At 37.0% G+C, this 22767-nt stretch overlaps 1 protein-coding gene across 1 annotated transcript; it reads left to right on the top strand.

Moving 5' to 3' along the window:
• The first annotated feature begins 443 nt into the window (after nt 1-443).
• LOC107782401 (phytochrome B) lies at nt 444-12176 on the top strand. The gene is made up of 4 exons (XM_016603285.2): nt 444-2610; nt 8783-9590; nt 10348-10641; nt 11499-12176. The coding sequence occupies exons 1-4, from the start codon at nt 513-515 to the stop codon at nt 11716-11718; spliced, it is 3420 nt and encodes a 1139-aa protein (XP_016458771.1). The 5' UTR covers nt 444-512; the 3' UTR covers nt 11719-12176.
• Nucleotides 12177-22767: the final 10591 nt, after the last annotated feature.

Consider the following 22767-nt stretch of genomic DNA (forward strand, 5'->3'; position numbering starts at 1 on the left):
AAACCCAATAATTTTGGTGTGATATATATTTAGATGATATATTTTGTTTATCAAGAGTCAATTTGACTAAACTTTAAAGCTAACTTAGACTAATTTAACTCAATATTTTAAAATTAAAATTAAAATTTTTTAAAACTTTACGAAAAAATTATAATTTTTCTCATGTCAATATGATACAAAAAAATACATTTTAAAATATTGACCAAAATTTACAATGTTTGACTTTCGATAAGCACACTATATCATTTAAATTGAAACAAAAAAATTAATACTTAAATATCATTGTTCTAGCATCACAAACTCATAAAATTTAAATTCTCAATCCGTTTTTTTAAATTGTTATTGTGGGTCACTTTTAACTTGTTATTAATCTTTAAAACAACATCTGTGTTAATTATTTGTACTTATTACTGTACTATTTTTATTTATATTCCTTGTCTCTCTTTTTTCCTATAATAGAAAAAAGAAGAAAAGCATCTTCAGTCGGTATTTCTTGATCACTTAGCTCAAAAATGGCTTCTGGAAGTGGAAGCAGAGGAAAGCATGCTCGTAATCACAAACCAAAACTACATCAAGCTCAATTTTCAGGTACAAGTAATAACAATAATAATAATCATAATAATACATCAATAAGTAAAGCAGTAGCACAATATACTACAGATGCTAGACTACATGCTGCATTTGAACAATCAGGAGTTTCAGGAAAATCATTTGATTATTCACAATCTGTTAGAAATACAAATGAGTCTGTTCCAGAACATCAAATTACTGCTTACTTGAATAAAATTCAAAGAGGTGGTCATATTCAACCATTTGGTTGTACAGTAGCTGCAGATGAGTCGAGTTTTTGTGTTATTGCTTATAGTGAAAACGCACGCGACATGCTCGGTATAATGCCACAGTCAGTTCCAAGTCTTGAAAAAGTTGAATTTTTGAAAATTGGAACTGATGTTAGGACCCTTTTTGCTCCTTCAAGCTCTGTTTTGCTTGAAGGTGCTTTCGGGGCGCGTGAGATTGCTTTGTTGAATCCGATTTGGATTCATTCCAGGATTTCGGGGAGGCCATTTTACGCGATTTTGCATAGGATTGATGTTGGTATTGTAATTGATTTGGAGCCTGCTAGAACAGAGGACCCTGCATTGTCTATTGCTGGAGCTGTGCAATCACAGAAACTTGCTGTAAGGGCTATTTCGCTCTTGCAATCGCTCCCCGGTGGAGATATTAAGCTTTTGTGTGATACTGTTGTCAAGAGTGTGAGGGAGCTCACGGGATATGATCGAGTTATGGTGTACAAGTTTCATGAGGATGAGCATGGGGAGGTCGTGGCAGAGAGTAAGAGAGATGATTTGGAGCCTTATATTGGTTTGCATTATCCGGCTACTGATATTCCACAAGCATCGAGATTCTTGTTTAAGCAGAATAGGGTTAGAATGATTGTGGACTGTACTGCCAACCCTGTGCGGGTTATTCAGGATGAATCGCTCGAGCAGCCTCTGTGTTTAGTTGGTTCAACACTTAGGGCCCCTCATGGTTGCCACCCCCAGTACATGGTCAATATGGGCAATGTTGCGTCACTAACACTGGCTGTTATTATAAATGGTAATGATGATGAAATTGTTGGAGGAGGCCGAAATACAATGAGATTATGGGGCTTGGTCGTTGGACACCACACTTCTGCTCGGTGCATTCCTTTCCCCCTTCGTTATGCCTGTGAATTCCTTATGCAGGCGTTTGGGCTCCAACTAAACATGGAATTACAATTGGCATCACAGTTGGCTGAAAAACATGTCTTAAGGACACAAACATTGTTATGTGACATGCTTCTTCGAGACTCACCTACGGGGATTGTTACTCAGAGTCCCAGTATTGTCGACCTTGTGAAATGCGATGGGGCCGCTTTGTACTACCAGGGGAAGTACTATCCTATGGGTATTACACCTAATGAATCCCAGATAAAGGGAATCGTGGAGTGGCTATTGACCTATCATGCTGACTCAACAGGTTTGAGTACTGATAGTTTGGCCGATGCAGGGTATCCTGGGGCAACTTCACTTGGTGATGCGGTTTGTGGGATGGCTGTTGCTTATGTAACTTCACAAGATTTCCTGTTTTGGTTCCGCTCACACACTGCGAGTGAGTTAAAATGGGGTGGCGCAAAGCATCATCCAGAAGACAAAGATGATTGGCAGAGAATGCATCCACGCTCTTCCTTCAAGGCATTTCTGGAAGTTGTTAAGAGCCGCAGTTTACCATGGGAGAATCCAGAAATGGATGCAATTCACTCTTTGCAGCTTATTCTACGTGATTCATTCAAGGATGCTGAGGCAAGTAATTCTATGGCTGTCGAGCATGCTCAGCTCGGGGAAGCGGAGTTGCAAAGGATGGATGAGCTGAGATCTGTTGCCAGAGAAATGGTTAGATTGATAGAGACTGCTACAGCACCCATATTTGCCGTTGATGTTGAAGGTCGCATAAATGGATGGAATGCCAAAGTGGCAGAGTTGACAGGGTTATCAATTGAAGAAGCAATGGGGAAGTCCTTGGTTCATGATCTTGTCCACGAAGAATCACAGAGAACTGCTGAGAACCTTCTCTTCAATGCTTTAAAAGGTTATACCAATCCATTCTACATTTCTTTCATTTCAACTGGTGCATTTCATTGCATGTGGAGTTCCCTTAAGCTATATTGAGTGATTATACTCTCACTTGCTTTTCTTTGTTTTCTGAAATTTCAATGGAAAAGGCATCACAGTCTTTAGTGATATTTACTTAAGTTCCCTCCTGTAATCATGCAACAAAATGCTGGTTTCTTATATTCTTTCTTCCATTAAAGTCAACGAAATCGTGAGTCTTATGTTGCGGAAGCCAAATGTATATAGTGTGAATAAGTCACAACTACTATACCAAAAATTATGACAGTCACCAAATAATAAATAAGACAATAAAGCAACAATAAAAGGAACACCAGAATTTATGAGGTTCGGCTAATTTTGCCTACTCCTCGGACACAACCAATATTTTATTCCACTCCAAAAATACAAGTGAAATAATACTAAAGAGAGAAGATACAAATGCCTTAAGAAGATAAGAAGGCAAATGAGAGGTGTGTTTAAATCCTAAACATTAGGCCTCCTTTTATAGGAAATAATTCCCACCAAGTTTACTTCCCAACCGATGTGGGATATTGTCATATTCAACAAATCTCCACCTTGGCAAAATTCCACATCTTCAATTCTCTCTCAATAACAAATTTTGGTTGTGTCTTCATCTTCAATCTTCAGTGTTCAACAATGTTGATCAAATCCAAAAAATGTTGAAACTTGACCGCAGTCACCACTTTTGTCAGCATATCAGCAGGATTCTCCGTAGTATGAATTTTCTTCACTGTGACTCCACCTTCTTCTATGATTTCTCGTACGAAATGATACCGAACATCAATGTGCTTCGTCCTTGCATGATAAACTTGGTTCTTCGCTAATTGAATAGCACTTTGACTATCACAAAAAATTGTGATACCTTTTTGTTCAACACCAAGCTCCTTTAGCAATCCTTGAAGCCAAATTGCCTCCTTTACAGCCTCTGTAATAGCCATGTACTCTGCCTCTGTTGTAGACAAAGCAATTGTTAACTGCAAAGTAGACTTCCAACTAACTGGAGCCTTTGCAAAAGTAAACACATAACGAGTAGTTGATCTTCGTTTGTCCAGATCACCCGCAAAATCTGAGTCACAATATCCAATTACAGACTGATTGCATTCCTGCTCAAAAACTAACCCAACATCTACAGTATTATGAATATACCGTAGAATCCACTTCACAGCTTGTCAATGCTCTTTTCCTCGATTATGCATATATCTGCTAATAACTCTAACAGCTTGTGAAATGTCAGGTCTCGTACGGACCATTGCATACATCAAGCTACCAACAACATTTGCATATGGTACCCTTGACATATACTCCTCTTCAGCTTCATCATTTGGCGACATAGTAGTACTTAGCTTAAAATGGGGAGCAAGTGGAGTACTAACTGGCTTAGTCTTTTTATCTATGCCAAAACGTTGTAGTACTCTTTTCAAATATGCTTTCTGAGATAAACAAAGTTTCTTTGAACGTCTATCTCTTATTATCTCCATGCCAAGAATTTTCTTTGCCTCGCCCAGATCCTTCATCTCAAACTCCTTCTTCAGTTGAATCTTCAACTTATCAATTTCTTCCGAATTCTTGGAAGCTATCAACATATCATCAACATATAAGAGAAGATATACAAAGGAACCATCTTTAAGCTTGCGCAAATACACACAATGATCGTATTTGTTCCTCTTGTACCCTTGCCGCAACATAAACTCGTCAAATCGCTTGTACCATTGTCTAGAAGATTGTTTCAATCCGTACAACGATTTTTCAAGTTTGCACACCATATTTTCTTTTCCAGCAACTTTGAATCCTTCTGGCTGAGTCATGTAGATTTCCTCCTCCAAGTTTCCATGTAAAAACGCAGTTTTTACATCCATCTGAACTAGTTCCAAATTCAATTGTGCTACCAAAGCCAACATAATTCTAATGGAGGAATGTTTTACAACTGGAGAAAACACTTCATTATAATCAATTCCCTCCTTTTGAGCATATCCTTTGGCCACCAATCTTGCTTTGTAGCGAACATCTACTTGGTTAGGAAATTCTTCCTTCTTTGCAAATACCCATTTGCACCCAATTGCTTTCTTTCCCTTCGGGAGATTGGCCAATCTCCATGTATGATTCTGATGAAGGGACTGTATTTCATCATTCATGGCAATCCTCCACTTATCTTCTTCTGAACTTTGGACTGCGTCTTTATAAGTGGTAGGAACATCATCAGCTACAATTGAGGTTGCACAAGCAACCGTCTCTATGAGACGAACAGGTTTTGTTATTGTTCTTTTTGGCCTGCTGGTTGCTATTGATTCAAGTTGTTGTTGAGGTTCCTGAGTTGGAATCTCCTCTACTGGCTCTCCTTCCAGAGGGTAATCTTCATTTGTTTCCTCCTCTGCTTCTTGTGTAGGAAAAATAAATTTTCCCTCAAACTCCACCTGCCTAGAAGCACCTTCATTTTGTTTGGTATCTTCTGTTACCTTATTTACCATAGCAGATTCATCAAAGGTAACATCCCTGCTGAATATTACTTTCTTTGTCATAGGACACCATAAGCGATATCTTTTGACTCCAGAAGTAATTCCCATAAAAATAGCCTTCTTTGCCCTTGGATCCAATTTTGACTCTGTCACATGATAATATGCAGTTGAGCCAAACACGTGCAAAGAGTCATAATCTACAGCAGGCTTTCCATACCATTTTTCAAATGGTGTCTTGCCATCAATAGCAGCAGATGGTAAGCGATTAATGAGGTGGCATGCATATGTAACTGCCTCAGCCCAAAATTCTTTGCCCAAGCCAGCATTGGACAACATACACCGTACCTTCTCCAGCAAGGTCCGGTTCATACGTTCTGCCACTCCATTCTGTTGTGGTGTATGTCTGACAGTGAAGTGTCGGACGATGCCATCATTTTCACAGACCTTATTGAAATGATCATTTTTGTATTCACCTTCATTGTCCGTGCGAATACACTTGATCCTCCTGCCTGTTTGATTCTCCACCATCGTCTTCCATTTGAGAAAAATTCCCAATACTTCATCTTTGCTCTTCATTGTATACACCCACACTCTTCGGGAAAAATCATCAACAAAGGTTACAAAATAGTGCTTCCCACCCAATGAAGGTGTTTTGGAAGGACCCCAAACATCAGAGTGTACATAATCCAAAATACCTTTAGTATTATGGATCTCTGTACCAAATTTAACCCTTGACTGTTTCCCTTTGACACAATGCTCGCAAAACTCCAAGTTGCAAGCCTTTACTCCTTTTAACAATCCTTGATCTGACAGAGTTTTCAAGGATTTTCCTCCAGCATGTCCCAAGCGCATGTGTCATAGCTTGGTTGCTTCTGCCTCTTTGTCGTCACTGGATGTCATTGTCACTGTCCCAATAACTGTACTGCCACGATAGCGGTACATATTATTATTCTTCTGATTAGCCTTCATTACCACTAGTGCACCGGAGCATACTCTCATCACTCCATTTTCTGCAATGATTTTGAACCCTTTTGATTCTAGGGCTCCCACAGAGATGAGATTCTTCTTCAAGTCCGGTACATATCGAACATCTGTTAATGTTCTGATCATTCCATTATGGTTCCTTAATCGTATTGAACCAATTCCATATGAGGTAAGAGGGCTGTTGTCCGCTGTGTGGATGACTCCATATTTTCCTTCTTGAAAATCCATAAACCAGTCCCAACTCCATGAACCAGTCCCTGTTGGGACACATATGATAGCTACAAGCCGAGTCCATCAACCATATGTCTGATGATGTTGATGACTCTGTTGTAACTAATGAGAAGTCTGAATCATCACAATCAGCTACATTTGAATCCATAATGGCCTTTCCATTGTTATGTTTGGCCTTATTCTTCAACTTCGGACAATCTTTCTTCCAGTGTCCTTTTTCTCGACAAAAGGCACATTCATCTTTGCTAGGTCTGGATCTTGACTTGGATCTTCCCTTCTTTGTCCTCGTTTGATTTTGAGGACGACCCCTCACAAATAGTGCTTCTCCTTCTCCGCCCTTCTGTTTTTCTCGCTTTCTTTGTTCATAGCTGTACAAAGCCGAACAAACTTCTCTGAGAGAAACTTCGTCATTTCCATGGAGTAGAGTAGTTTCAAGGTGCTCGTACTCATCAGGAAGTGACGCCAACAACATCAAGGCCAAGTCACCATCATCATAAGTTGTATCCATATTTTGCAAATCTGTGACCAACTTATTGAAACTGGTGATATGTTCATTCATCGTGGTACCAGGAACATAGGTGAAGTGAAACAGTCTCTTCTTCATGTACAATTTATTTTGACTGTTTTTCTTCAAAAATTTATCCTCCAGTGCTTTCCATAATTTACTTGCAGAAGTTTCCTTTGTGTATGGATATTTCTGCTCTCTAGCAAGGTAGGATCGAATGGTACTGCAAGCAACATGGTTGAGAATCTTCCAATCTTCTTCTCCAATAACATCTGGTTTCTTTTCTTCAATGGCCAGATCTAGCCCTTGTTGAAAAAGGACATCTAGAACCTCGCCTTGCCACATCCCAAAATGTCCGGACCCATCAAATATTTCTACCGCAAATTTCGCATTTGACACAATTCTTGTCATAAGCGAAGATGCCAATGATGACGTATTGTTGACACTTCATGTAGATTCTTCTTGTTTATTGTCTCCCATCTTTGACACAAATATTATTTAATAGCTGACGACACAAATCAAGATTATTTCCTTTCTGGTGTGGAAGGTCAGACTAAGCTGCAACCACAGAGCATACTTAGACAGAACCTTGACTCAGTTACCAAGATAAATCTTTTCTGATGTGGAAGATCAGACTATGCCGCAACCACAGAGCATACTTAGACAGTACCTTGGCTCTGATACCAATTGTTGCGGAAGCCAAATGTATATAGTGTGAATAAGTCACAACTACTATACCAAAAATTATGACAGCCACCAAATAATAAATAAGACAATAAAGCAACAATAAAAGGAACACCAGAATTTACGAGGTTCGACTAATTTTGCCTACTCCTCGGACACAACCAATATTTTATTCCACTCCAAAAATACAAGTGAAATAATACTAAAGAGAGAAGATACAAATGCCTTAAGAAGATAAGAAAGCAAATGAGAGGTGTGTTTAAATCCTAAACATTAGGCCTTCTTTTATAGGGGAAAATCCCCCCCAACTCTACTTCCCAACCGATGTGGGACAATTTGACATCTTCAACACCTTAGTCTTTCTTTTTCAGGATAGAGGGTGGGTGGGATTGCAAGTTTCATTTATTTGGCAATTTTCTTTCCATTGGATAGATGTTTTTAGGGATAAGAAGCTCAATTTAGCAAGAAGTATTCTTTTCATCCTCATGTTTGTGTTGAAAATTAGCTAGTTTTTTGGCACTTCCAATGCATTAAATGTCTATTGTCCTTATCCTTTCATAAACTACAGGTTGTAGGTGTTCTGATAGATTTATATGCTGCTGTTCATAAGGATTGACTAATCTATAATATCCATAAGCATGTATTTACCCTGGTCTGTCTGACAGAAATTTCTAATCTTTTACAACCTGTTATTTTTTTTTCTTTTGTTTCAAAATAATCCAATAGATTGCCTCCCATATTTAAATACATTTCACTAATTAGTTCTGTTAATTTAGTACTGTTGCTTTGACACCACGCACTTAGAGGTTCAGCACATATGAAGTGTTGATTAGATTGTGATAAGCTATCCCAGAAACCATATCGTGTCATAAGCCACGTAATGGAAGCATGAGAAGTAATCAAGATTTTTTTGTTGATCATAAAGCATGTAACAAGTTGCGTCAGAGCTTTCTAATGTAATCATGACACAGTTTTATGCCTTTTGGAGGTCAGTTTCAATCTTGAGTTTTCGATGTGGATTAACTCTAGGTGATTTCAGAGAACATGGGCGTGATTGTTGTGGATATATATCTTATCTGGATTACAAAATGAAATTATATTTAAGATCAGATTCAGGCTAATCCGGACAGTGGGGTGGCAATATTCTCTTTGTACTCTGTATGCAGCTTGACTTTGTTGCATTTTATAATTGAAACTGATTGGTATCCACCCTCTCAATGTCCAGCCATTCTATGCAAAATAAAATAATATTGTTGCTAAACTAATCACAGGTGAAGAAGATAAGAACATAGAAATAAAGTTTAGGACATTTGGAGCTGAGCAACTGAAGAGGGCTCTTTTTGTGGTGGTTAATGCTTGCTCTAGCAAAGACTACATGAATAACATTGTTGGTGTCTGCTTCGTTAGCCAGGATGTTACTGCCCAAAAAGTTGTAATGAACAAATTTATTCGCATACAAGGTGATTACAAGGCTGTCATGCACAGCCCTAATCCTCTGATCCCGCCCATATTTGTATCAGATGAAAGCACTTATTGCGTCGAGTGGAACACTGCGATGGAAAAACTTACTGGTTGGAACAGAGGAGAAATCATTGGAAAAATGTTAGTTGGTGAGATTTTTGGCAATTTTTGTCGGTTCAAAGGCCCAGACACCATGACTAAATTCATGATTGTGTTGCATAATGCAATTGGAGGCCAGGACACGGAAAAGTTTTCATTTTCTTTTTCCGACCGAAACGGAAAATTTGTTCATGCTCTTTTTACTGCTAACAAGAGAGTCAATATGGATGGCCAGATTATTGGGGCCTTCTGTTTCTTGCAGATTGCAAGTCCTGAATTGCAGCAAACTCTAAGCATGCAGAGACAACAGGAGAGGACAAGTATTTCTCAGATGAAAGGGTTGGCTTACATTTTTCGGGAATTAAAGAATCCGCTGAATGGTATACGCTTTGCAAATTCATTATTAGAGGCCACAGATTTGACAGAAGACCAGAAGCAGTTTCTGGAAACAAACGTTGCTTGTGAGAGGCAGATGTCTAATATCATAAGGGATGTTGATCTTGACAATATTGAAAACGGGTGAGTTTGTATTCAATTGTGCTTGCTATCATCCAAGTTAAAAGAATCTGTTTACCATGATATAGTATACTCCAGTACAACTTTCATAGTCCTTGTAAAAATGTGGTAATGTTTTATGAGCTACGGTTGAAAAGCATGAAGACTTTCCTGTATCATAAACATTGCAATGAACAACTACTGTTCTTTAGTTGTTTTAACATTCAAGACGAAAGTACACAAGGTACATGTTTGGTCCTAGTTGTCATTTGGCCTTAGGATCCTATAGACAATCTATGAAATATGCTTCTCAAGTTTGTATCATATCTGAATTATAGCTTGTTAAGCTAGTTGTGGTTAGTGCACAAGAACTCACTTCGCAGCAGTATGTGACTGAAAAATTAACTATTCAAGAAATCTGGATAGTTAAATGAGGGTATTGGTCCCGCGTGACAGTATATTTCCATGTCAATATCAAATGTAGGAACATAAACCTTATATTTTCGACTTGCAAGGTAGTTCCCATGAGACACAAACAGAGTTTGGTCTTTGTAGAGGCATTTACCATGTGTTGCCTTGTCATGTAATGTTTGAACAATTTTTTATTTTTCCTTCCTCTTCATCATCCTCCCTATTCTTTTTCTATTTTCCTTTTTTCTTTTGTGGATGCGGAGGTGGGTGGAGAAATGCATGTTACCTCTATGTAAGAAGGTAGCTGACTTCAATTTGTAATGTTCCTTGCCCCTCTTCAGAAGATGATTAACCTTCAAAATTTTAACAGTTCACTGGAGCTTGAGAAAGCAGAATTTTTTCTTGCGAGTGTGATAGATGCTGTTGTTAGCCAAGTGATGTTATTGTTGAGGGAAAGAGGTGTGCAACTGATCCGGGATATTCCAGAGGAAATCAAGACATTAAGGGTCTACGGCGATCAAGTCAGAATTCAGCAGATCTTTGCTGATTTCTTGCAGATTATGGCAAGCTATGCGCCATCCCCAGAAGGGTGGGTAGAAGTCCATCTTCGACCAAGTATGAAGCAAATTTCTAATGGTGTAACTATCGTACGTATTGAGTTCAGGTATGTTCTACAATTTTCTTTACTTTACTTTTGTGGTGGATGAGCTATACCAACATGCTTCTACTGTCATCTGAATCTTGAAGCGTTGTTTCCTTAAAAGATCCTTGAATGGAAGATCTTATGCATTCCTTCATGTGCACTTCATCAGCTCTAGCTGTTACTGTGTTGCTGTTCAAATATTTTTCTTGAGTATTCGTGTAGAACTGAATAGTCCCTAACATCTCGACAAGTTTGCGTGGAATTGGTGGATTATATGTTATGATCACAGATTGATCATAATGTTTGATTTGGACTTTGTTAGCAACTACTCACTAGTTTACTGCTACCACTTCTCTCGGGGTGGAGCATTTAGCCCACCTTCCTTCTCTTTGCTTTTTATCATTTGATCAATATATTGGGGTCCTAACATTTTTCCAAATCACTTTTATGGTGATTGGATGCACTGCACTACTTTATTTAAAATAACTGCCAACTATTCTTTTCGGAGGTGTAACATATGCATGTATATTATGGTATATTGCTAGCATTCTATGACATACTTGATTTGCTTTTTAATTTGAAGGCGAGCCTTGTCGTAACTGGTAAAGTTGTTGTCATGTGACAAAGAGGTCACGGGTTCGAGCCGTGGAAACAGCATCTTGCAGAGATGCAGGGTAAGGCTGCGTACAATAGACCCTTATGGTCCGGCCCTTCCGCGGACCCCGCGCATAGCGGGAGCTTAGTACAGGGCTACCTTTTTAGACTCTTGATGAAGGTGACAATATATAACCAGATACTAATATTTTTCAGCATTTCAATGTTGTTTGGTCATACTATCTCAGTTAATTTGATTTTATCTCTTTTTTTTCCTGGAAAAGGATTGTTTGCCCTGGTGAAGGTCTTCCTCCTGAATTAATCCAAGATATGTTCCATAACAGTAAGTGGGTAACTCAGGAAGGCCTAGGGCTGAGCATGTGCCGAAAAACCTTAAATCTTATGAATGGAGAAGTCCAGTATATCAGACAATCAGAAAGATGTTTCTTCCTGATTATACTTGAACTACCTATGCCTCAAAGAGGTTCAAAGAGCGTTGGCTAGGTTACTAGCTATTAGATTCAATCTTGAAGTCGCGCAGTGTGCAAATCGTGCAATCTGGTAGAATGCTGGGATGTCTCAGATGCTTAGCGCGGAACTTGGAGGAGTGTCAAGTTTCCAATACCAGGATTAGTTTTTACCGGGGTACATTTTTAACATCCTAATTGGGTCACTTCCAAATTAACTGCAAATCTGCAATACAGGTAACGTCAATATGCTTCTTGGCTTAACGGTTTCAAGCAGTTGTGATTACTATCATTCTATTTTAAGTCACTTCGATGTACTAAAGTTTGATAAATATATACTCCTATAATGCTGAGTGATGGTCCGGTAGAATAAATATCTTTATTTGTAATGATATAAATTTCGATGTTTCATGTAACATGGATATGCCGACTATCTTTTATGTATAAGCTCCTCTTGCTAGGGAAGGCTTCATCAAGAGGGAGTTAATTTATCTATTATTTTGGCTATTGTTTTACTCTTGAAATCCGCACACTTATAGCATGTTTGGTCAAGCTTCTCCAATTCTAGAAGCACTTTATGTTTTGTTTTTTTTAAGTCGAAGTGATTGGCCAAGCTTTTGGAAGATAAAAAAAATGCTTTTGAGGAAAAGGAGAAGGAGTTTTGGAGAAGCAGAAAAAAGTAATTTCTCTCAAAATACAAACTGTTTCTCGCCAAAAATACTTTTGAAAAAACATTTTTCTCAAAATAAGCTAATTTTTGCAACTTGGCCAAACAGACTATTTGTGTAGTAAATTGTTTATCATCTTATATTTTTTATGTGTGTTACAGCTGAACTTTGTAATTTTAACAAATACATTTTCTTTTCCTGTCAAGGTTCTCTAAATGAGCTCTCTTATTTTTAACATCCTTATTAGATATGTTTGTTTAGAAAGTCATTTGTCCTAATTATGTAACTAAATTCTCAAGTTAAACTTATTTTCACTTTGCCACCGTCTCCGCCATTGACCTCTTTTAGAAGACCGCTTGGGTAGTTCCGATATGTGGGAGATGCAGTATGTTAGCTATGGGAGATGTCCTATAAAAATAGGACATTTTCCATTTTTATAGGAACTTCTGTACCAAAAACAGTTGTATCTCCGATTATAAAATATATCTCTTCTCACCATCCCGTAGTGTACGAGACAAATGCATGCATTTCGATTAGGGTCCGAGTGTGACTGCATTCATTGCCCTCAATATATTTGTACTAAGTTTGTGTTCATTCACAAAGTAACATAGAAGGTATGATGGTACTTGGCATCCACCAACTTAAAATCTTAAATCACCCTCTAGGTAGATAATATGGGAGCTATAGTTTCTCTGTGAGAAACATTCCTTTTCACGTGAAAGTTTTTCTCACAACTTATACTAATTGTGTGAAGCTTTCTTTTGTATAACAACAAAGTGAACCTAATTCTTACATATTTGGGTCCATTTTGCCGTGAGACAAAACAAAACATCAACAAATGCGTGAGGCTTTCTTTTCATGTGTTTAAAAGAAAATGTGTGCCACCCAAAAGGGGAAAAAACAACAGTAGTCATGATTTTTGAACGTGGTCAACGAGGTCAAACCGTTCAAAAAAGAAGTCATGATTTTTGAAGACATTTTGAAGAGTTGGGACAATGATGACAAAGAATTACAAATTGAAGAATTTACAAGTTTGGGCAAGAAGGGACAACAATTTAATTCCTTCTTCATTTTATTCTACCATTATGTTAGTATACTCATTTGTAATATCATCACAGAGTATGTTATAAACTCTGTGATGATCATTGAATATTTGGTACTCTCCAGTTCTTATTTTTTACATGCATGCTAGTAGGTGAGGCTTTTTTACGCCTCAATAGGATTAGTAAGATAAGGTCTAGCCCGGTTTGTGTTATCTTGGTCCTATGCCTTTGGAAATTATCCACACGGCTATGAGATTATATGCCCTCGTGAGACTTTGCAGGCAGCTGCACCATGAATCCTCTACATGAGGCTGCCATAGGCTTTGTGAGGCGCAGAGGAGTGATTATATAGCCAAGGCATATGGGTAACAATAACGGTGCTATTGTCCCCCTTATTTGTACTATTCCTAATTGTTGTATTTTCTTTTCTTTTTATTAATAAAAAAACTAGCCCTAAGCGCTTGCCTAGCGGATTGCGGAAAAAAAAAAACAATAGTTGGTCCTTTAGCATATTGACAAACTAGTGAGAGTATGCCCGGGCTAAGCCCGGGCCCAATGGCTAGAGTGAAGCTTGACGTTAACAGATCCATTGGAATTATCAAAACGAATAACGGAAGTAGTAACTACATGTAACATTCTGCTGGTGTTGTTACTGAAGATAACATAGATTCGAGATACATCAACACCTAACAAGGAATTAGTGGAGGGTTTATGAAACTTTAAGAATAAACAAACAAACAAATAAATAAATAATCATCTAACCATATAGTTAAAGAACAGTTTGGTAACCCGAGATAATGAATATTGATGCCAAATAAAAACTCAAGAGTTAGGTACATGTTGGAAGAATTTGTGTCAAGGGTATACGATTCTACCTTTCTGTTAACAGTTCTGTCAAGTACAGATTACAAGAAACTAAAACACCCAAAAAATAATATAATTTGCTAAAGAATCAATCTTGCATAAAGTTTTTAACCTTAAGTTTCAAAAAGAAAAAAAATGTCAGCTCTTGGTTGGTCCTAATATGAGGAGAAACAACTCTAGCAAGTGAGAAATTCAAGTTATTTACCAGAAAATATAATTGCTCCAACAGTAACAGTTCTTTCTCAATTAGATGTGGTTGTATAGCAAAAGCAACATCACATATAATAAATAGGTTACGAAAAGAAATCAACAAGAAGGGAGTGTGATCGTTCTAAAAAGAAATCATGAATTTTGAATACTTTTTGAAGAATTGGGAGTGTGATGAAAAAGAATTACAAATTGAAGAAATTACAAGTTTGGACAAGAAGGGACAACATTTTAATTCCTTCGTCATTTTATTCTACCATTATGTTAGTATTCTGATTTGTAATATCATCACAGAGTATGTTATAAACTCTGTGGTGATCCCTGAATATTGATTGTAGCTAGTTCTTTCTTTTTATATGCTTTCTAGTGAGGCTATTTTATGCCTCAATTGGATTAGTAAGGTAAGGTTTAGCCCGGTTTGTGTTATATGGGTAACAATACCGGTGTTACGTGCTCTAAACTACCAATATCATCAAATCATTTTATATCAAGGTCACACCACAAGCTCATAATGTAAGAGTAAACTAATGTTTCTACAAATAAACCAATTCAAAACAAATAGAGATCTCTGTAGGCTTTATACCATTGAGGGACAATAATTGATTCCTGATATAAGTTATTGGAAGAAAAACCTTGGATGAAGAGAAATAATCACGATAGGACAAAGTGAAAGAATTAGCTAGTAAAATTTTAATATCAGCAAGATCATTCTTGAGATTCTTTTTCTTATACCGCAGATAAATTTTATGTGACTAAACAGTAAACACTAAGTTACCTACATGTATATATCAATTTATGCTAATGGGGCATATCAGTTAACAGATAACGTTATATACAGAGTTTAACTTTTGAGTATCATCTGCACCCAGCTGTCTTACAATCATGTCATAGACAAACAGCAAGTAAATCAATCAATAACTCTTTAGCTTTGAAGTAAGTAGTGAATGCATCATTTAGACGTGTACAGATCTTCAGAATTGTCAGTTAGGTGCTCCAGGAAAAAAATGAGAAACACAATTATATGCAGAACTTTCAGATAAGCAGATATGGTACATTAACATTGGGGACTATTTGCTCTGCATATACTTGCAATCTTGTGGAGAATCAATACAGAAAAAGATCAAATTTCATGTCTCAAATGACATGGACTGTAAGAGCAATGCAAGTTTATAGTTTAACATGCTTGAAATCCTGGGATTCTGAAAATTCAAGGAAATCCCGGGATTCTGAAAATTCAAGGAAATATAATATCAGTACAATAAACCTTGTGTTGTTATTATTTTTTTACATTGAAAACAAGGAATCTGCATCAGGTTCTATTTAACATTTTGTGGATACTACAAACAAAGAGCAAGTAATGTGGATCAACTTCTTCCCGTAATTAAAAAAGGGATTAAATGGCAGTAAACACCCCATTTCTAATCATTAAAAGTGTACTACGTTCTTGGTTAATACAGTAGTCTCCTGATATACCAAACAAAGAGCTATTTAAATTATGATTACAATCAGCCATAGAATGGAAAATATCATCAACACTAAGAAGTCATAACATAACTAAAAATACATGTACAACATCATTCCACATAGAAGTTTTGTTATTCCAAGTGATAGTACCCACTGTATGGAACTCTAAATAAGTACAACTACAGATCTCTTGTATAACATAAATATTTCATGAGCATTCATGCAACAAATCAAGAAGGAAAGTAACTTTATCCTTTTTCTGATCAAGTATTACAATAGCCAACCTCCCTTATGTGCCTCATCCTTTCCCTTCAGAAGCTGCCATAGCTTAAAAGCAGTAACGAAATAAGGTAGTAGATTTTCTCTACCATTGTTGTCTTAGGCAAAAAGAGTAAGAGAGATGACGCATAGAAGGTTTGAAAATAAAATTTTAGTATTTCAAACAGATGCCCCACACCCTGGATTTCTTTCGACATTCTAATGATGCCAAGTGAATGTAGAAATTTGGAAGTTGTAAAAGATGGATCTCTTCTCTTTGTTCCAAGTTGGCTGATTCCTTGGTGTTCTAGATATGGTTTATTTAAGACCTGTAGTGTAATTTGGAAAATATTTGAAGTTGGAAAAGTGAGAGTCAGTAGTACTGCATGTTATTGCATCAAATGTACTCTAGCTAGTTTGTTGTATGTATCAGCACAATATCTATTGTTTGTAAATAAAAAGTTTACCTTTGTAATCAAAGGAGACATAAGGAGAAAATATGGATAAAGAATATAAAATCAGGGTTGATTAGCACACTTATCCTGAAACAAAAAGAAAACTTGCTAAAAAGATTGATTTTATCTGCTCAAGCTCAGCTAAAACTATACTTCCCCCTAAATTAGGATTAGGATTGTTCTGAAAATCCACATCACGAGATTTATAAAAGAACAATCCAAATAATTCATTGGTTGTTTTCCCAAAGAAAGGTTTAAACATTCAAAATCTCTACAAGAAGACAAAATGGAAGGAAAGCTGAAGTATTTTTCTTTGTTAAGCATTTAAATGTTAAAAAAAACACATTTGAGACTTCAGTTTACTATTTCAGTATTGCAGAAGTAGCCTTGTAAAACATGAATTCTGATAGTCTAATATACAACCATTTTATGTTAGTACAACTGTTGAGGAATATCGTGGGTTAACTAGCACACAATCACACACAAAGCAAATAGAGAAGAAAAATCAACACAAGAATTTAACGAGGTTCGGCCAAGCCTAATCATCGGGGCAAAAACAGAGAGAGTTTTCCACTATGAATGAGAAAAGAAGCACAATACCATCTATAGAATTCCCAACTACAACACTTATATATAGATCCCAAAAGGTCCCAAACATATATGAAAAAGGTTTCCCAATTTGACAAGGACTATAGGTTTTTCTTTCCCAATTCTATTAGGACAATGGGTTTTCCTAAACCTATATTACAAGGAAATAATTCAAGCCACATATAACAAATCTTCCCCTTGGCTTGAATTCTCTTCATCAACAGGAACAACGTCTCTCTACCTTGCCTTCAGCCCTTGCAAGGGCTCTATCCATTTTCGCACGCATCAACCAAGTCTAGGAAACACCTAAACTTGTTAAGAGACTCAATCTCTTTACTCATAGCACTAATCCGTCGATTTGGTTCTATACTCGGAATAGCTTCTAGATAGCTATAACACTCAAACGCATCGACGGTCTCTGCAACTGCCAAAGCAAATCCCACTGGATTCGTATATCCAAGAAGATTCCCATCAACTACGTTTGCAAACCTTTGCGGTCGGTTGATCACTCTCTTCTCCCTGCCTGTTGCAATGCTATATGGTTGTTGTTGCGCAGGTGCATCAACATTATCGTCTTGATCAATATTTTGTACCTCTTCCACTTCCTCTACTTTAGAACTACTGGGCTGAGCTAGTGGAGATTCAATTTCTAGCTCTATGCGGTCACTGACACCATGATCTGTTTCTGCTATTGCCTTCTCCCTCTGACAGTCCAGTGAGGCAGATTCATTAAATGTTACATCCATACTGATAATTAGCCCTGGAGTCTTTTGATCTGTGCAGCACAACTTTTAACCTTTCACTCCAGTTGCATACCCTAGAAATATGCACTTCTTTGCCCTCGGCTCAAGTTTTCCATCCCTCACATGAGCATAAGCAGGACAACCAAATATCTTTAAATTTGAATAATCAGCAGGCGAACTGGACCATACCTCAAAAGGCGTTTTGAACTCAATAGCTGTGGATGGAGATCTATTGACCAAATAACAAGTTGTATTGATTGCTTCAGCCCAAAAATCTTTGCTAACACATGAGTGTGAAAGCATGTTTCGTGCCCTATCACAAAGCGTTATATTCATACGTTCTGCAATACCATTTTGTTGTAGTGTTCCGACACAAGTGCGGTGTCTCACTATGCCCTCCCTGCTGCAGAAATTGTCGAACTCAGAATTGCAAAATTCCAACCCATTGTCAGTTCGAAGACGCTTAACTTTTCTTTCCGTCTGCCTCTCAACCATCGTCTTCCATTTAACAAATGTCGAAAATGCCTCATCTTTTGTTTTCAGAAAATACACCCACACCATCATTAAGTAATCATCAATCAAAGTCATAAAATACCTGGCACCACTCTTGGAGGGAACTCTGTTTGGACCCCACAAGTTAGAGTGTATATAATCTAACTTGTCTCTGGTCTTGTTCTCGACCTTCTTGATGAACTTTATCCTTGTCTGTTTACCAAACACACAATGCTCACAAAAACTCAAAGCTTGATTTTTGTACCCATTCAGCAAATTCTGCTTACTTAACAAAGACAATCCATTATCACTCATATGGCCAAGTCGCAAGTGCCACAACTGAGACTGATTCAGATCACTTTTCCCAGAAGCTACAGCAGCTTCCCCTTCAACTACACTGGCCTGAAGATGATACAATTTAGAATATAGTTTACCCTTCATGAGTACCATGGAGCCTTTACACACTTTAAGTATTCCATTCTCGGAGTGAAATTTATACCCTTGATCATCCAAAGTCGAAAGAGAAATCAAATTTCTCTTTATCCGAGGAACATGCCAACACTCAATGTTTCTGATGATTTCGTCGAACATTCTCAATTTGATGTTACCAATCCCCTCTACTGGTAATGGATTATCATCTCCCATATAGACAATCCCACTCATTTGTTTGTAAGTTGAAAACCAATTCTTGTGTGGACTCATGTGGAAAGTAGTACCAGAATCAAGAACCCAAGAATTTTGCCCATGACTAGAACTCACAGCACAAACTTCCCCTACATAATCACTATCATCAGAATTATTGCCAGTGTCAACAATATTTGCCGAATTATCTATTTTCTGCTTCCCTCTTTTCTCCTTCAGCTTAGGACAATCTCTCTTGTAGTGACCTTGCTCCCCGCACTCATAACAGTTTTGCTTCCTTACTCTAGACTTTGATCTTGCGGTTGACTTTTTCCTGTTAAAGTCCTTTTGTTGTGTTCTTCCTCTAATCACAAAACCCTCGCCCTCAATTCTGTTGTCTGGAAAGCTCTTTTTCAACTTTTTAGATTTTAGTACATTACTAACATCTTCTAGTGAAATGCTATCGTTTCCATATAGCAATGTATCAACAAAAGTATCATAAGACTGTGGTAAAGAACATAACACAATCAAGGCCTGATCCTCACTCTCAATTCTGATATCCACATTCTTCAGGTCCATTATAATTGAATTAAACTCATCAAGGTGAGTTTTAACAGGTGTACCTTCGTTCATACGGAGAGTATAACCTCTTTTTCAGGTAGAGGCGGTTTGTCAGCGATTTCTTAGAATACAGATCTTCCAGCTGCTTCCATGTCGTTGCTGCAGAAGTTTCTTCAAAAATTTCCCGAAGAACGCTATCTGTAACACTCATGAAGATTGCACTCAAAGCCCTCTCCTTCAGGTATTCCTTCTTTGTCTCTTTCATATCTTCAGAAAAATCCTCATCAATTGCATTCCATAATCCTTGTAACACCAAGGACGATTTCATCCTAATCTTCCATAGACTGAAACTAGAACCTCCATCAAATTTCTCTACTTCGTACTTTGTTGAAGATGATGAAGACATCTTAACCCTAAATTATGTGTAGAAACCCGAACTTTGCTCTGATACCAATTGTTGCGGAATATTGTGGGTTAACTAGCACACAATCACACACAAAGCAAATAGAGAAGAAAAATCAACACAAGGATTTAACGAGGTTCGGCCAAGCCTAATCCTCGTGGCAAAAGCAGAGAGAGTTTTCCACTATGAATGAGAAAAGAAGCACAATACCATCTATAGAATCCCCAACTACAACCCTTATATATAGATCCCAAAAGGTCCCAAACATATATAAGAAAGGTTTCCCAATTTGACAAGGACTATAGGTTTTCCTTTCCCAATTCTATTAGGACAATGGGTTTTCCTAAACCTATAGGGAATATGGGTTTCCTAAAAATACAAGGAAATAATTCAAGCCACAAATAACAACAACAATCCTATAAAGCATGCATCAACAAACCATCAAAAGTCAGATAAATACTACTTCTCCTGGAGCTAGTTCTTAATTTCTCATAGACTAAAGCATGTAAGAATACAGAATAATAGTGCAAACTTGCAAGGCTAAGGTAAATTTTTATATGCACTAATTACTACAGAACACCTGCCAAACTACTGGTTATGTAGGTTCATTTCATTAATCATGTCATCTTTGAAGGTCATTACTGTATGTCTCTATCTTTTTTCTTTTCTGATGTAGTTCATCAACAAAGTCATTTTTTGTTGTTAAAATAACACGAGAAGATATTGAACATGAATCAGAAAAGAATGTACTTACATTTGGATATGTGATGTTAAATAATTCATCTAAAGATTCTTCTTCAGATGTAAAAAGAATAAATATAGAATCTGGAATTTCAATTTTGTTATCGCAATTGACTTTTTCTGTTCCATTTCCAATTCTCATAAGATATTTACAAAAGCAGGATCAGTTTTGGCACGCATATTTTCAGATAACTGTAATTTTTCAAGTCGATTCCAAATATTACAATATAACAAGCTTTCACGGATAAAGTCTTCTTTTTTTCCATTTCGAACTACAGGAAGTGTTTGTCTAAAATCACCTCCAGAAACAACAACTTTTCCACCAAATAGTTCATGTGTACCCATAATATCATTCAAAAGCAAATCGAAGACTTCAAACATTTTACTCTTCACCATTGATACTTCATCCCATACACTCAGCTTTGCATCTTGAATTAAATATGCTAGCGAACTTTGTTTACTAATGTTACAACTGTAGTTTTGATCAATATCAATAGGGATTTTAAAACGTGAATGAGCAGTTCGTCCTCCAGGAAGGATAGAAGCTGCAACACCTGAGCTTGTTGTTGCTAGCACAATGAATCCTTTAGATCGCAAGGTAGCTAACAAAGCACGATATAAACAAGATTTTCCTATTCCTCCAGGACCGTCAATAAAGAAGGCTCCCCTTTATTTGAAAATATTCTGGCAATAATTACATTGTATGCTCTTCGTTGTTCAACGTTTAGCTTTTTTTCTAACAATATGTCTGCCTCAGAAACCGAATTGTTTTTTCAAAGTGAACTTCTTTTGCTTCTTTAGAAGTCCGCATAATTTCAGAAATAAGTTTGTACTCATTAATATTATGTCCCATAGAATGTAAAATCTCGTTAATATGGATCAAAACTTTATGTTAAATATCTTTCACTTGAAGATCTGGCAAAATCTTAAAGTCTTCTGACATCGAATCTTCAAACTTTTCCCATAAGTCTCTTGGATTAGTAGGACAACAATGTACCAACAATGTGGCAAATAGGCGTCTTAGACTGTAAGGCATCTGATAGCTCACCGCCTCTAACATACAATCAATCAAATTATTATCATAATGTAATAATCCTATCTTCTCTGCGGCCTCTCTAAATGTATCACAACATACTCCGTTCATTGTTCGTATATCTTCATATGATTTTGGACCTCTTATATTCATTAATAATAATCTAAGATAATATCTTTCTCCTTCAGTAGGGTGACATGTTACCATACGTCTAATAGTACATTGTATCTTGTGGCGACTCCACATTTTGTCACTTACTGACCACACAAAGTGTTTTGGGAATTCTTTGTATAGCAAGTTAAGCTCAATAGCATCATCATTTGTTTCATTCATTTAGAAAAATTCAGTTAGCATCGTTTTTCTAATCATTGGGTTGTTTACCACTGTGTCTATATTTGCAGTGCTTTTAAAAGAAACAAATTGTTGTCCATCAAGATGTAACTGAAGATGGTAAACACTTGGATTCATTTCACTTATAGAAAAATCAAATAAACGCCACATAGCTTCAGGAGGTGACACCCATCTAGTTGATTGATATTCTTTTATTTCATCTATTTCTATAGTTGTGTTATTGTGTACAAAAAATGCAATTTTGTCATGCCCTTTACAAATATATTTGTAGAGATACTTGACGACTTTGATATCTGAACATATTTCAACAATTCTTGTGATAATTGAACTTACCAAGTTGTCACACCTCCTTTTTGCGCGCCTACCCCGAAGGATAAATGCGTGAGGGAGTTTTTCCATTTTAAGTGACAATATTCGAAATGTGATTATTTATTTATTTCAGAGTCGCCACTTGGGAAAGGTTTGGATTTTGGTGTCCCAAGTCACCGGTTTATCTTGAATCCCAATTCGAGGAAAATATTTGACTTCCCAAATGAAGTCTGCGAACCAGAAATTCTAAGTAAGGAATTCTGTTGACCCGAGGGAAGGTGTTAG

Source organism: Nicotiana tabacum, chromosome 11, assembly GCF_000715075.1.
Source record: "Nicotiana tabacum cultivar K326 chromosome 11, ASM71507v2, whole genome shotgun sequence".
NCBI classification, from domain to species: Eukaryota; Viridiplantae; Streptophyta; class Magnoliopsida; order Solanales; family Solanaceae; genus Nicotiana; species Nicotiana tabacum.

Coding starts and splice junctions, on each gene's coding strand:
- LOC107782401 (XM_016603285.2), top strand. CDS start 513: ATGGCTTCTGGAAGTGGAAGCAGAGGAAAGCATGCTCGTAATCACAAA. Junction 2,611..8,782: donor TCTCTTCAATGCTTTAAAAG/GTTATACCAATC, acceptor AACTAATCACAG/GTGAAGAAGATAAGAACATA. Junction 10,642..11,498: donor ATCGTACGTATTGAGTTCAG/GTATGTTCTACA, acceptor TTCCTGGAAAAG/GATTGTTTGCCCTGGTGAAG.